The following is a 15,790-nucleotide window of genomic DNA, read 5'->3' as shown; positions in this document are numbered from 1 at the left end:
AACGTGAGAAACTGAGGCAGAGAGGGGACCAGTGACTTACCCAAGGTCCACAAAGAGGCCTTGGCATACCTGGGAAAGGTGTAGGAAGCACCTGGATGCTAAACCTCTTCAGTCCAAGACCTGTTTGCCAGCTCTGTCAGCAGCCCCCTGGGATCCCAGGGCTCCCCAGAGGATTTGATTTAAGGCATGTGGACAACAGCATTACCTAATTTTGCTCTTTTATACCCAGGCATCTATGAGACTAGGACTAGTCTGGCATGCTTGAGTTTTAATTATTTTGTTTAAGCAGAGATTTTAAGATACAGTATTTCTGGGGTTCAAAGGTGAACCGGCCTGCATGAATAATTTCTGATTCCGTTTGCTGCTGCTAGTACTAAGATTTGCCAAAAGCAGCTTTTAATGGCAAGTCAACCCCATTAGTCTTGAAGGGTCTGTGATATGTGTAGAGATATGAAAATTCCCAGGAAAGGGCATTTCAAGTGCTGTAGTAACCTTCTATAACTTTGACTGTGTTATTTTAAAGGAACTTTGCTTGCCTTTGCACCATTTCTCTAGCAATGTAAAAATCCAACAACCATCACAAAAGCCATTCACATTAGCAGCCTCCTTGTGAATTTTAATTAACAGGAAATTCCACTCACGCATTGAAATTCAACATCCAGAATATCTCTGCTTTCCTCCTTTGATGTTCCCCATCCAGTCCTGGACCAACATCCATATGTTCTCCTGAGACACTGGGAGGAAAATAATTTTGGTTTATTTGTAGTAGGAAAGCATTTTGTCATTGTCTTTTATCCCAGAAGCATTTGAGTTGCTTTACAAACTGTTCACACGGAGGAGCTGCTCAGTGGATGCTTAGAGCAGGGAGTGATTCCAGAGCTGTGCTGTCAGTTTGCACTCAGCAGTGATGCTGGGAATTCAGGAGAGGCAGGGAAATAGTCATGAAACAAATGGAAGTCCAGCATATTAGGGAATTCAGCTATTTACAGGTTAGATAGCCTTGGTTCCCTTATCACATTTATCCCTCATAAAGGATATTGCTGGGATTTTCCTGTATTTCTATAGTAGTAACCTAAGAAGACATGACCTGGCTCTGTGTTACTCTAAGTTGTTCATTTGCAAGTGGTTTTAACAAAGAACCACCCCTAATTAGTTAATCTTTCCCACACCCTCAATTTATCAAACGGGAAGAACAATGTAATCAACAGGTGCTGATGATACTGCCATGGAGAATTATCTTCAGACTTAAATAATTCTATTTTAGTCCATCATTAATCTTCTCTCTCCAGCCATTTTCTGAAGATGTACAGTTCATTTACCCCACCCTCTGCCTGGGGTACAGCGACGCACCCTGTCCCATCCCTGTCACCATGACAAGGTGACACTCTCACCACAGGTGACAGTGCAGGTGTCTTGGCCCAGGGCCACCCCAAACACTGCAGTCTGCACTCAGAACCAAGTTTAAAACCTCTGTCCTGGTGGGGACAAGCTCAGTGCTCATCCCCAGTGCAGGTAAAGCCAGGCTCTGCTTCCTGATAATGATGCTCTGGAATGCTCTGCTCAGTGGAGTGCTCTGCTGTCCCACAGCTCCAGGAAGCTGCTCACAGCCATGTGGGGCTCAGTTTCCTCCTGCAGCGCTGAAAAGTCAAAGTCAGCGATGATAGAAAATTTTAGAGCTTGAGCTCTACAGAGACTGGAGCTTGTAAAGCAAATTCCTTTTATACCACCTGGAAATGATACAGGGTGGGAAAAGGAGCACCCCGGGAGGACGCAGCATTCCTTATCTTAGAACTCTCCTAACCACAGAGGATTTTTTTTTCAGAACCAGGATGAGCCAGACCTCAGGGTCCTTGAGCAGAGTGTGACCACAAGGTGTCACAGTTGCTTCGCTGCAATGTGTGGTCTTCCCTTTTCCGTGTCCCAGTCCTGCCCCTTTCCCACTCCCAGCTTTCACCTGGCGCTCCCCAGCTATCCCTATGAACACACACGCTGGTATTTGGGGTTCTTGCTGCTGTGTTTTGTTTGTTGCTTTTTTCTTTTGTTTTGGGGTTTTTTTTTGCAAAGCAAGTTTGTTCATTGTATTCTGGGGAAACTTAGGCATTTAGGTTTCTAGCTCATTTACAGGTCGTTCATGGTATAAAATCAAAGTTACCCCAGATTTATGTCCTTGCTGTAGGTCCAGCTGACAGACAACAAATTTGAGTAGAGCTGGAGGGAAAAAAAAAATCTAAGTATAACTGCAAACAAGCACTTCTTGGTGCTGCCACAGCTACTGCTCAGTGTCCCCACAGACCTCAGGTGCCTTTGCCAGATGGTATTGCAGACTCAGAAACCACCACAATGTTGTGGTCTTGAAAGGTTTTTGTTCTTTATAGCCTATTGCTAAATTTAATTCTTTTTCTGCCCCAGAAAGCTGCCTGTGTAGCCTGGAAGGGGTCCCAGGGGCTGATGCTAATATCAGTTCACTCTGAAGTAGAGCGAGGAAGGAGTTTAGTCCTAGAAGAAGCTGATGAGCCTTGCAGGATCCAGCTCTGGGTCTTTTGGCTTAGTCCCTTAGAGTGTGCACATTGAATCCAAGGCCCAATTCATGGCCTGTGCAAGCAATTGCTATGGATGCTCCAAACAAATAGCACTTTCTTTGCTGCCCGCCTGGCTGGTGCCTCTTCCCAGCTGGAGCCAGGCAGAGTTTCTCATCTGGCCTCTGTGCTCCAGGGCACCAGGGGGAAAGCTTTGCTCCAGCAGCCACACAGGGAAAACAAAACCCCAGCTATAAAGTGGAGCTGTTGAGTGGAGCAGCAAGGGCACGAGGACCTGGTGCCTGCAGGAAGGGCAGAGGAAGCAGGCTGAGGTTTGCTCTGCCTTCTGTGCTCATCGTTCCTGGTCCCACAATGCCTGTCACTGCCAGGGGTCCAGCCATGTCCCCTGGGGAAGGTGCTGCTCTCCCACCTCTCCCCGGAGGGCAGGGCCCCATGTGCTTTGTCCCCAGGGGTGGCTGGGACAGGGCTGACCTCGAGCCCTTTGCCCTTTCCCACCCAGGGGAGCATGAGAACATCCCAGCAGCTCCCAGCTGGTGGGAGGGCTTGGCTTGGGACAGCGGGTCCCCACGAGGGATGGGCTCAGTGGCTGCTGGGTGAGCTGTGTCATCTTTGCCCACAAATGCTGGCTTAGCATTTGGGGCAGGTTTGGTGGGAGCCAGGGAAGGCTCCTGTAACCCCTGAGCTCAAAACTAAGGAGCAAACACCACAGTTAGTCCTCATCTCCAGGTGGCTGGAGCTCTGCTGGGCACATCCTGGGGGCCAGGCAAGCTGGTCCCTTGGGGATTGCTTATCCTGGCCTGTAAATCTCGAGCTCCCCAACAGTTTGGGAATTCTGACTGTGGCTGGGTTTTCTCTGCAGTGGATTTGCTGGCTATAAGGAATTCAGAAATGTTCAAGACTGAAACTTCCTCTGCTCAGACTGTGAGATGAGCCTTGAAGCCATCTGCAAACCCACAGTTTCAGCAGGGAGCAGCAGCCTGTCAGATCAGATGAGCAGTTACCAACTTGGTTTCTGGACCCTGCTGTGCCATGAGTGGTGTCTGAGAGAGGAAAAGGTCCCTTTTGCCCTGAGAGAGACGTCAGCCCTGCTCACTGATTGCTGATGGGCAGTGTGAGGAGTAGTCATCTGATTTCCCCACCAGGAATTATGACACCCCAGGTTCCACATGATCCTAGTTCCATCTTTGTCAGCCCATATGTCATTGACTCATTTTTTTTCAGCTATGTGTCATTAAATAAGCCTTCTCTGGAATAAAAGCAAGACCGGAAGAAGTTTAAAGCCCAAGCAGTGTTGTGCATCCTTGCTGTTATGTAGTGCTGCTATTCCATGGGCTTCACTCACCAGGCTGTGCACACTTCAGGGATTACCAGTGTTGCTGATCGGAATTGCCTTAAAATATCTTGGGTTTTGAGTCCTGGCTCTCTGGTGCTGCCTTGGTTTCCTACCCTGCCTGTCCCAATAGCCACATCCAGGATCCTCTCTCAAAGCAATAAGGCACTGGAACATGGAGAGTTTTCGGGCAAGTCTGCGGCACTTCGCTGCCACTGGGTATGTAGAGTCAGCTTTAATCTCTCTCTTTCCTTCTGTCTTGATAGCTGTTGTATGGCTTTTCCACAGAAAGCCCCCTTCCTAGTTCAAATTGTCTCTCAGAGGATAATTGAGGCTGCTATCCAGCAGTGGGAGACAGGGATTGCCTGGCTGGGTTTAACCCTGGGGACAGGCTCTTCTCCCCTCCAGGTTTTCTGGTTTCTGGAGAGTGACTCCAGATGTGAGCCTGAGAAATTTGATTCTTTCCCAGAAGTTTGTTTTCATTAGACATTTAAATAGCTTTATGGGACATTTCATCCTGTCTGTAATGGCCAAATTTTTGTCCGTGGAGACTTCCTCTGGCACTGCAGCTTCAGTGTGAAACTGTTTTCTCTGTTTGTCACCCTTAAACACGTAGATTTGTGTTTGGCATCCTCTTAAGAGGCAGGGAGAGCATCACTCAATTGCCTCCTGTCCATGTAACACCTTTGCAATACAGAGCTGGTCTAACAATTTCCACAGAAGCCAGTAGCCCCCATTTTCTTCCTCCAACACCCTCTAAATAAGCACTAAAGCCTCAACCACTGCCAATGAGGCAACTTTTTAAAATGACTCTCTTATGGTTTTTATAGAATAACACAATGTTTTCCTGTGCTTGCATTAATAAAGGAGCAGTTGGATTGTACTCAGTATTTATTTTTCAATAAACACCTTGAAGTTCCCTGACCTGCTGCTTCCAGGGGAGATCTCAGCCCCAGCTGCTCAGGGAAGTTAACAGGGAAGTAGAAAAGGGTGAGATCAGAGGCATTGAGAGGAGGATAATGTAAAACCCCATAAGTGATCATCTCAAGAAAGCCCCCTAATCAGTGTTTATGAACTCCCTCTGCTAACACCCAGGTACTTGTTCTTTTTCCAGGATGAGAGCCTGTGTTTACTGTGAAGACTCTCTGTTCCCAAAGGTGCACAGAACTCTGGCAGACCTGTGGTGGATTTTCTCCAAACCTGTCCCAGCAGATGGCAGAGAGCTGTGGACATTGTTTCTGCAGTGTTCCTGCATTACAGTAGTGATAGGAGGCCTCTTTTACAACTGGATGTTTGCATCCCTGGAGTACTCCTGGCACCTCTCCATTGCCATGGCTGTCTCCCTCAGTCTGCTCCTGCTCCTGACCCTCCTTTTAGTGCATCCTGCCCGTTGTGTCTTCAGCATGATCATGCCCACCTTAGGTACCAAACAGGGCCGGAAGCTTCTCTTCTCCACCTGCATCATGATCGCAGTGGTGAACATAACACCCAACATCGTGAGCAACCTTAAAACCATACTGCAGGTTATTCAGTGCATCTGCAAGAATTCCTCTGACAGCCTTCTGAACTCAACTGCCCTGCTAGGGAAGGTTTTCTGGGAGTTTGGGGATGAAATCCAAAAAAACGCTATTCCCATTTATGTGCCTATGAATGGACATTTTCGCTTTTCATTGCATCATAACAGCTCCTTGATTTACCAAAAAATGCACCTTGCTGGTGAGAAAATTAGCAGAGACTTCTTGTCTGTTGAGGTACTGGTCAAAGACTCTATACAAGTAGCCAACAGACTGGCTGCTGGTTTCTTCATGCTCTATCTCTGTTTTGAGTCCACCTGGTATTTGAAAAATTATCTCACCAATCTGCGCTTTGACAATTTCTACATCACCAAGAAGCTGGAGCGTTTAGCCGAGGACAGAAAAGCAGCTCACCTCCTGGTGGGCTCATCCAAAAAACTCATCCGGCCAACAGGCTTGAAGCTGTCTTGGGAAGAAGCGGTGCTGTGCCTGGTGAAAGCCATGCTGGTCACCGTGGCCCTGCTGCTGCTGCTGCTGCTGGTGGCCATGGACCACTTTGCCTTCAGCGTGGCAGACACGGTGGTGAGAAAGGCAGCTCAGTTCTCTGCAGTGCCCATCACCATCAACATCAAATACAAGGTGAGTGTAGGAATTTCCCACGCCCAGCAAGTGTTTTCCACACAGGGAAAAGTTTAAGACTCGCCCTTTCCATTTCTTATAAGGTAAAGAACCCAGACACTTCTTTGCTGTCCTGACCGTAACTGGCTCAGTGCAGAGAAGCAACTATTGAACCTTTTCTGTTCTTCAAATCCTGTACCTCTCCCTATTGGCAGCAAGCCAAATTGTGTCTCCTAAAACATTAAGTATTTAGGTAGGAGCACAAAGAAGATAAGGAGCTCTTTGGGTTGCTCCTAGCAGAGTGTCAGAGGGTTTCTCAGATACGTGTACGCAGCTTTTCTTTTGTTTTCTGTCATTTTTCATTTATTAAACCTTTTCCATTACAAAACACCTCTGAAGAGCAGTCTCGCTGATTTTAAGCCAATCAGCAAGGGCTGGACCCTCAGAGACTGATACATTTACAGGTGGCTCATAATACTCAGGCCAGGTGTTAGAGTGTATCAGGTGAGAGCTGGGGTCCTGCCCTGAGTGGGGAGCCCACTGTGTGTCCCTTCAGGGAGGTGGTGGTGGGGATTGCAGTCTCTGTACTCTCATTTACACAATCCTGATTCCCTCCCCAGCAGCCAGCTGGATGAACAACAGGCTTTGGGGCAGGAGGCAGCGGCACAAGCTCAGTTGTTCCTCCCAGTGCATCAAATAGCAGCAGACAGTCCCCAAGTTACAGCCGCCTGGGAGCTTGGAGGGGAGCAAAAAGTGCCTCGTGCTGCAAAGATACTGCTGTCACCGGGCAGCCAGGGGTCCCTGTGTCTTCAGGCCTTGTCCCTAAGCAAGGTGGAGAGAGTCCCTCAGACACTGTGTCCTGGTTTAGGACTCACTGTCCCCTCACGGCAGGGTGGGTGCAAGTCCAAAAGGAAGGGGGCAGCTGATGAACATCGAGAATGTCTCCTTACCCTACGGGCTGTTACTTCAGTAGAAATCTCTGCTTGCTGGCTTTGTTGTCACCCTCTTTAATCCTTTCCACAAACCTCTGCAACTTTTATTTCAATATTCTTTGGCTTCATGTTTTAGCTTCTCTCTTCTGCCACACAGCCTGCCTCCTTCCCCAGCCCCAGGATCCTTAGTGCAGATACCTGCTTGTGATGGATTTACAGGACAACAGTCAGGGCTTAGAAAAAGTCTCTAATATTCAGATATTCAGCCATGAACACCACATAAATCAGTGAGTGCCTGTTGTGACGTCTGTACCAATGGATGACAGATAGGACTGGCTCTCCTCTGCGCAGTACTCAGTGCCCACACACCCCAGGTACTCAGCCCGGAGTGATCACACACTTCAGTGTCCTTCTCTTAGTGCTGTGACAGTGATTCCACTCCCCCAGGCAGATGTTTCTGCAGTAATAACCGGCTGGTTTTGGTTTCCTCATACCCCATTTACATTTTAACTCTCCTTATTTCAGGCTTGGCTAGGGACCTTTATAAATCAAATCTTTTGGCCTTCTTTGGAATTACCGCTAGTGGACTTCGACAGGACCTACGACCACCAGGTGACCTTCAGCTCCGCCCGCTGCAGCATCAGCCGCCCGTCGCCCCCCAGCCCCTCTGTGCTGCTGGCGCTGGGGCTGCTCTTCTGCATCCTGTACAGCACCGTGCTCCTGGAGACCTACACACAGCGTCTGTGCCGCCAGATCGCCGCCTCCTTCTTCCCGGGCTGCGAGGAGAGGAGAGTGCTCTACCTGTACGGGACACTGGCCAGGAGACACGGCAAGGAGAAAAAGTCCCTCAAGGCTGCTCTTGGAAGTCAGGGGGATGGCTGACACAGACAGAGCGCAGGCTTCTGCCACGGGATCACACGGTGTGTTTTCCAGACTTAGGGAAGTGTTTGGAGCTTCAGGGAAACACATACACACACACACAGACAAAACCACACACGCACACACAAAACCTCAAAAAACAAAGCAAAACAAAAAACCCCCCAAAAAACCCCAAAAACCTCACAACAAAAACCCAAACCAAACCAAACCACCCTCCCAAAAGCAAACAAACAAAAAGCCCAAAAAAACAAACAACCCCCCCCAAAAAACAAACAAAAAACTCCCCCCAAAAAATCCACCAAAACAAAACAAACACCAAACCCCCCCCCCCAAAAAAAAAGCTGAAATATCCCATTTTTGATTTTTGCATTAATTTGAGAAAAATTGGCTACATTTTCCTTTTTTTTTTTTTTTTTTTTTTTTTTTTTTTTAAATATCTAGGAGATGTGGAGTCAGCTGTTGTGTATCTGCAGCACCAGACAAGGCTAACTGGGAAATACATGAGAGCTGGGGTCAGGGAGGGGCTCATTTACCTTCATCACCACATCCATGCTGGAAGAAGTACACACTTCCTTTCTTTCTCAAGTTATACCTTCAGGCAACAAAAAGGGAAAATAATTTGACTTGATTAATTTAATTTTCAATTAGATTTTCTTTCAGGTTTTGTGCACAGAAACCTGGGTACCCTGGATAAATTTAGAAGTTAGTTTATTCACCAAAGGAAGTGTCAATTCAACCTGCTGAAGTAAATTCAAGATCAATATGACCATGAGAAGCACATCATGTGCAGGGGTGGTGGTGGAAATCAGCACATGAGTGCTTTACAAAATCTCTTCATAATGGCTGTTCAAAATAAAATATAAATAAAATAGCTGCAGGACCTCAGAAAAGAATGAGAACAGTCAATAAAGGTCAATTTGGGTGTCAATCTCTTTTTCCAAGTAAGAACTGATAAGATGAGAGGAAACAGCCTCAAGTTGTGCCAGGAGAGGTTTAGATTTGATATTAGGAAAAAATCTTCAAGCACTGGCACAGGCTGCCCAGGGCAGTGGTAGGGTCACCATCCCTGGAGTGGTTTAAAAGACACATAAATGTGGCACTTGGGGACATGTCTTAATGGTCCCTTGGCAGTGCTGGGTTAATGGTTAGACTTTAGGGCTTTAAATGTTGGGTTGTTTCAAGCTCAGAAACTGTTATTGTATCCAAATTAATAAATGCATCACTTGGGCAGCATCTGAAATGTGTTATTTTTGATAGAGAGGCAGACTGGACATCTCTGTAAGGGTGGGAGCCAGAGGAGACGAGATAAATCCCTGCCAGTTTAAAACCCAAGCAACTTCACAGCTTCATTTCTTCGAAGCACGTCTATTATTTTCCTCCCTTCTTCCATTAAAGTCTTCATGAAGGTAATTATTTGACATAATGAACCTCAACGAGATTAAATGACAGAAATTAAGTGGTAGCTGCTGCCAGATGCACTGAATTTTCTCATCTTCTGAGGTACTTGAAACAAGTATGTTTGAATTATACTTTTAAAGCATCTATCTGACAAAACCCTGGTGAATTCATCTCCCCAGGGTTTTTAATGCCCTGTTGTTCTGATGATTAATCCAAGCACCTTTAGCCTCTACAGCAACTAGAGGCTTTGTCATGGTGTTTTCTGTAGAAAATGCCCTGTGCTCTATTGTTTGGGTGAAAGCAAAAAGATTTCCAGTGAGTAGCTAAAATTATCTGGAGTTGGGAGGAGAGAAGCCCTTCAGACAGCAAACCATCCCTGCAGCATGTTGTCTTCCAACAAGAACAACTGGAAAAGGAGTTTTTCCTCAAGAAGACTTACCTTTCTGACATCAGCCACGTTGTCCCTGGTGCCGAATTGGGCTGTCACGTTTTCCCTAGACAGAGGAACTAGCAGGAGGCAGAGCTGCTGGAAATTGCTCTGCTCTCTCCTGAGAGTCTCTCTCTTGTTGTTTCCCAGCCAGATAAAGGTGTGAAAATAGAGAAAACGTTACCATTATGGAGCTGTACTGCCCACTGGAGGGGTGAGCTGCCTTGCCAGGGTTTGCTTGATGGTGCAAGAGAGAAATGCTGAACAGCTTTACCAGCAAGAAACGTTAATTTATTCACGTATTTTTTATTAAGTAGGACCAATGTACTAGTCTTGTTATTTACTGTGGGAATTTCATCCCTCAGAGCCCCTCCATACTCACACCTTCACTCCTGTTCATCAGGGCTCTCGTTGCCTTTGTTTTCACTCAGCGATCCCTCCCAGCCCACAGGCAGGAGGAAAGGGGGAGCAAGGTTTTATCCTGTGCCACTCACCCAAGTCCTGGGTGTCCACCTCCTCCAGGGGCAAAATCCCTGCTGGGCAGTGCTGCTCCTACTCACCTGCTGCCCCTGACTGCAGGGAAGTGTTTCACCACCCCTGGATCTGGGTTGGATGTTGGTGAAGTTGGAAGTTCATGGTCAGAGGTTTGTGTGCAGGGAGGCAGAGGCAGGACTGGGGTGCCCTGAGGAGCCTCTGGTGATGGGCACCAAAATTCCTTGGTGTCACTCACTGGTGCCAATGTGCCAGCCCCAGCTTTGCTGATGCTGTGACCCTGCTGCCAGGGCCTCCCAAATCTTGCAAATCCAGCAAATCTGCTGCAGCTGCCACCAGTGGAAATGTGGCCCTGGATCTGTACCCACAGCTGCCACTTTTTCCAGGAGTTACCACCACGAGAGGAGCTGTCAGCCTGGCAGGACACACAGGGGTGGGCCAGGCAGGGCTGCCTCTCTGGTTTCTTCTTTGCACTTATTGAGATTTGAGGCTTTTTAATTAGCTAGAGAAAAATTTTAATCACAAAGGAGAAAGGCTCATGGATTGCTTTTTCCTCCAGCAGTGCAACAAACCCAGGGGACAGAAAGACACTCCCACACAGAACAAGTTCGACCCTGAAGACCCTGATTCCTTGGAATTTTGTGGTGGATTTTAGTGAGGGGATGGAGGTGAACTGACTCCATTTCCTCAGCTTCAGGTATATTAGGTAAAATATATGCTAAGTTCCTGCTTATGGCTAGCTGGCAGGCAAGAATGAATGGCCTTAATATGCTGAGGTGCAAGTGTAAATAATCCAGCTCAGACAGTCTCTAGGAAAGATCTCATTCATAGCCACAAATCTGCATCTACCAGAGCAGACAGGCAAGCAAACAAAAACCTCTCTCCAGAGGTATTTTCTGATTTTTAAGCAAAGTCCATTTTTATTGCATTTATCCTATCTATAGTATAGGCACTGTAATTGCAACAGAGAAGAGACACTTCCATGCACCGAATTTTAGAAAAGGAAATATTAATGGACATAAATAAAAGCAAAAATCGACTTCATAGCATTGTGCATATAATTCATAGTGAGATTTTCCCAAATCCTGGTTCTTTCAACTGTAGGTTGTGTCAGGGTTCCACTCTGAACTCAATGCCTCCCATTTTGCAAGAGAAAATTTCCAAATCAGTTGTAACAGGCTTTCAGCCTGCAACACGAACATGAAGTGAGGTAGAAGCAAGACTGGTTATCCCAGAAGGCTGCTAAAAGCTGGAATGTGGACACAGAAGCCAATCCTCCAGGCATGTTTCTCAGTCCCCTGATTTCCAGAACTCTGAGCACATCACTGATTCTCAGTCTTCAGGTACTCAGAGGAGCCCTGAGATGTGAGAATTCAGAAAGAAACTCCAGGGGTTCACAGGATAACACCGGCATGTTGAGGAGATGCTGAGGAAATGGAATCAGTTCACCTCTATCCCTTCAGGCTCTCCCCAAGGACTGAGGCAGAGGCACTTCTGTGTTTCTTTGCTGATGAGCAGAGATCAAATTCCCAGAAGAGATGTCTTTCAATACACAAACTGAACATGAAAAAGTACCGGGATTTTGCACATTTCTTACTTAGATGCTATTCCAGCCGAACATTCTGTATTTTGTAATTCCTGTAACCCCTCAGCCCATCTGGAAACAGCTGGAGAGATGCTTTCATATCTGAGAAGGGAAAGAGGCCAATTCTGTGAACTTATTTACCAAGACATTTAGAATAAAAAGGCCAGGGTCTGACTAGTCAGGGGTGATCCATGGCTTGGATGAGAGGTTTTCCTTTGAAGTAGGTTGAGAAACTGAAAGAGTCAAGCTGAAAGGCTGAAAGCTTCCTCTTTTTGCATTAGGAGTTAAGCTCAGACAATAATGTGAGAACTCTGCGAATTATAGGAAGGAGCACGTCAAGCTGAGGCTGTGGCTGGGATGGGATGAATCACCTTTTCCTTCTACCAGTAGAGGGAAGAAATTGTGCCCAATGCTTTGTGCTCTGCACTGCCAGGGCATCAGCAGCGCCAGGTTCACAGCCACAATGAGGGAGGGAGGAACTTTGGCCCCATCTAGACCTTTCCTAAAAGTAGAAACCTAAAACCACACGAGTTTTGCTCTCTCAGAAGCAGCTGGTGATGCACGTGTGGTCCTGAGTTCTGGGGGAGGTGAGTATGGTGCTCTTGACAGGGCTGATGGGAGGAAGGATCTTTCTCTGGAATTAGAATAAATTCCTCTAAGAGCAGGGAGAGATTTGCCCTCTGTCTGGACACTGCAATGAGAAGTACACACAGGAAAGACTGAAAAAAAAAAAAAAATCTGGAACCACAAACTGGGTGGAGGCTCCTGAGCAGTAAGAGCTGCTGCAATTTCACCATCTGTTCTTCTGGACTAACCAGAGCAGCTTTGAGGGCAAAGGCTGATGGATCAGAGACATATTTTGGGGGAAGATCTGCAGCAGCAGGACCAGAGAGGTCAGCTTTAATCAGGTTTTTTTCTGTCCTTTCATGCCCTAGGCAGCTGTGTAGGATGCAATGATGGACTTCAGCGATGAAGAACTTCACAGACACCATTTCCAGTGTTTCCTGGGTGTTTGCACCAGTGCTGACCTAAGGACTGGGGGCATTTTGTCACCCCGATTTTGTCACACATGTTTGGTGGGGACGTGCAGTCATCCTATGAGCCCAGACCTGGAGGGTGTGGGTGGCCTCATGTTTCCTCCCTGATGTATGTCATGGCTCTGCCTGCATGGACAGGGAGCAGGAGCAGAGCTGGAGGCTGCTGTGCTCACCAGGAGTGCACAGCATGCTGTACCAAGTGCTTGTTGTTACAGGGTTATGGTGTTGACATTTAGATGTCACAGAATATGAAATAACTCATAATTGCAGTCTAATTGTTCTGCCAGAGTTTTATTCTTTCATAATATTGCATGAAGAGCTTTTCTTTCCCCTCACCATTATCATGGCTATTATCCCCCCCAGGATGCCCCTCCAGCCTGATTACTGTTCTGGGAGCTGCCAGTCTCTGGCCTGACTCCAGGCACATCCTGCCCTGCGTGCTGTCCTCGGGGTGAGCACTGGGATGGGAGATTGAGGGAGGATACGTCACAGAAAGTGCCCCAAAAGCACATCAGAAGACATGTCCCTTTTCACAGCACAGCTCCAAGTCTGCCAAAGGCTCAGCTTTGGTTGCCCAAACCACAATTTCCTCTTACAGATACCAAGACTCCAGAAAGACTGAGGACTCCCAGTGCTTCCATTTCTTTGTGCTGCCCTGAAAGCCGAGGCTTCCACCTGCTCCTCTCTTTTTGCTTATCCAGGCAGATATCCTGGAGGGTTGAGCACACTGGAGCAGGTGGCAGAGTCTATTGGTGACAACAGGAGTTGTGACCCCTGATCTGATGCTGTGGCTGATGCCCAAGTCCTGCAGGAGCCATGGGGTGTGCAGGTGATGCCACCCGTGGGCTCAATGGGAGGGGAAGGGACACTTTGGTCCCATTCCCCCATGGCACTTCCAGGCTCCCACAGCCAGCCCAGAGCAGCACTGCTGGTGGCACAGGGTGGGGAATCCCCTGGCACACAGGATGACAATATTTGTTTTCACAGGTTTTGTAAAATACACTGTGTCTCAGGTACAATTGGCCTCACTCAAACCTGCACAGGACGTCCTTTATCCTTTCCTATTCTGGTATTCCCTGCAGAGCTGGATAAATCCCCAGTGGTTTGGTTCATTGACTTATCAAATCAGTCCAATGCTTGTTGCTGCACATTTTTTATTTTTTTTTAACATTATTCAGGCTGCTCAGCCCTTCCAGGAGCATCCTGGAGCAGAATCTGAAGGATGCACTTAGTAAAATGCTAGTAGGCACAGTTCACAAATAAACTACACTCAGAAATGAGAGGCTCATGAATGGCTGGCCCTGGCCAAGACCCTCATTTGCAACATCTGTTTTCATCTTTTGATAATTTTGGGCCAGTGAGAGGCTTTTTCCTTGAGGTCTCAGGCTGCAAACACAGCAAGGAAGCAGGGGAAGGGAGAAAGGATAATCCTCCTGTTTGTGAAAGTGGCCTCACTTGACATTCTTTTAAAACTCAAATTACAGTTATTAGCTGAAGAAAAATCATCAGTTCCTTTGTGTCCTGTAAGCATTTGCAAGACACGGTGTATCACAGATTTAATAGCAACAGATCTTCAGAAGAGATTATACAAACCAGAGAGGAAGGTACCCAGGAGCCAGGAGGAAACTCTGCCAGTGAGACAGGGAAGGGAGGATCCAGAGATGACTCACAGAGCTGCCTGTGCTCCCTGAACGTGGAATTAACAAGCCATCTCTGTCCTCATAGGAGCATTTTTTCCCACATTTTTGTGTTCATGAAGCACAAACCGAGATCTATTTTGCATCTGTTTAATTCCTTGACAACTGCCTTTTTTGCTTGATTTTTGAAGGCAATAACTCAGAAAGCCCCAAAGCAATTTACTTCTTGGCTGTGACTCCGAAACACGTGGAGGTGATTTTGACAGAACTTCTCTCTCCTTTGTCTTTCTGATCGAGCAATAACTGCTGCTCCTGTCAGACTGACTCACACCCCGTCTCTATTGGCACCTGGCAGCCCTCAGGCTGCCCAGCACAGCCACCAGCACCTTCCTGCCTGGTCCCTGCTGAGCTGCAGGAGTGCAGAAGTGGGAATCACTTCCCCACCATCACTAGCAATTCAAAAATGGCCATTGCCCAGGGCCCTAAACCCTGTAACCAGTGTCTCAGAACCACTTGTAGTTTCTGTAATTCCATTTCTCCACATTCACTGGCAGCACACAGATGCAGCCTCTGTGCCCCAGCTCTAACAGCAGAAGTTTTATGGGTTTAATATTTGTAGCAATGAAACCCAGGGGAATGGAAAGAAGTTTTTCACAGATTTAAGTAGGAGGATCACTTTCTTTTATCCTTGTTTATTTAATATATGAAGCCTCAGAGTACTTTTCTGTACGTAGGACTAAGAGAGGTGCCCAGTGAGGCTGTGAGAGGGATGAGCTCCAAGAAGACTTCATGGACATCCTGAAGCCAAATGTTGAAATTCCTGAGCACTCAGCCTGGGCACAGTGCTGCTAATCTGGCCACGGAGCTGCACAGACACTCCTTTCCACAAACAGCCCTGCCAGCACCCAGGGACATGGTCATTCCCATTTGGGGACCTCAGAAAAATGAAGACTTCTCTTTCCTGATGTTTCAGAGAGTGTGGGTGGTGGGAGGTATTTATAGAGGATGCCAAGAGGGAAGGAAATGCTGATGTGTGTTAAAAGCACAAAACAGGGAATGTTAGTTTAAAAGATCTATGTCTTTGGCCATCAAAACATTAGATTTAAGTCAAGCTGGAAGAAAATATTTTATGTAAGTGTCAAGCTGGGCAGCCTCTTAAATACACACCTCAGTCACATCCTGAACATCACAGTTACTGAAGGAGACTGTAAAGGGAATATTAACCAGTCATCACAGCAAACCTCACAATTTTGACAACAAAATTCCCCAGTGAGTGCATTGGGCAGACACACATTCCCTCCAGCCTGGTGATGGACACAGCAGCTCAGGGACTGGCCGGAGGAGCTGCTTCAGTGGGGTGCTTTAACGCTGCTGTTATCTGCACTAATAACTGCTGGATTGTCA

At 47.1% G+C, this 15,790-nt stretch overlaps 1 protein-coding gene across 1 annotated transcript; it reads left to right on the top strand.

The window, feature by feature from the left end:
• The first annotated feature begins 4,976 nt into the window (after nucleotides 1-4,976).
• On the top strand, nucleotides 4,977-7,813 carry OCSTAMP (osteoclast stimulatory transmembrane protein). The gene is made up of 2 exons (XM_066331049.1): nucleotides 4,977-6,020; nucleotides 7,457-7,813. Exons 1-2 carry the CDS (start codon nucleotides 4,983-4,985, stop codon nucleotides 7,811-7,813), a joined length of 1,395 nt encoding a protein of 464 aa, XP_066187146.1. The 5' UTR covers nucleotides 4,977-4,982.
• The last annotated feature ends 7,977 nt before the right edge of the window (nucleotides 7,814-15,790 follow it).

The sequence above is a fragment of the Sylvia atricapilla genome, chromosome 16 (assembly GCF_009819655.1).
Source record: "Sylvia atricapilla isolate bSylAtr1 chromosome 16, bSylAtr1.pri, whole genome shotgun sequence".
Classification (NCBI taxonomy): domain Eukaryota; kingdom Metazoa; phylum Chordata; class Aves; order Passeriformes; family Sylviidae; genus Sylvia; species Sylvia atricapilla.
This window is presented reverse-complemented; position numbering and strand designations above follow the sequence as displayed.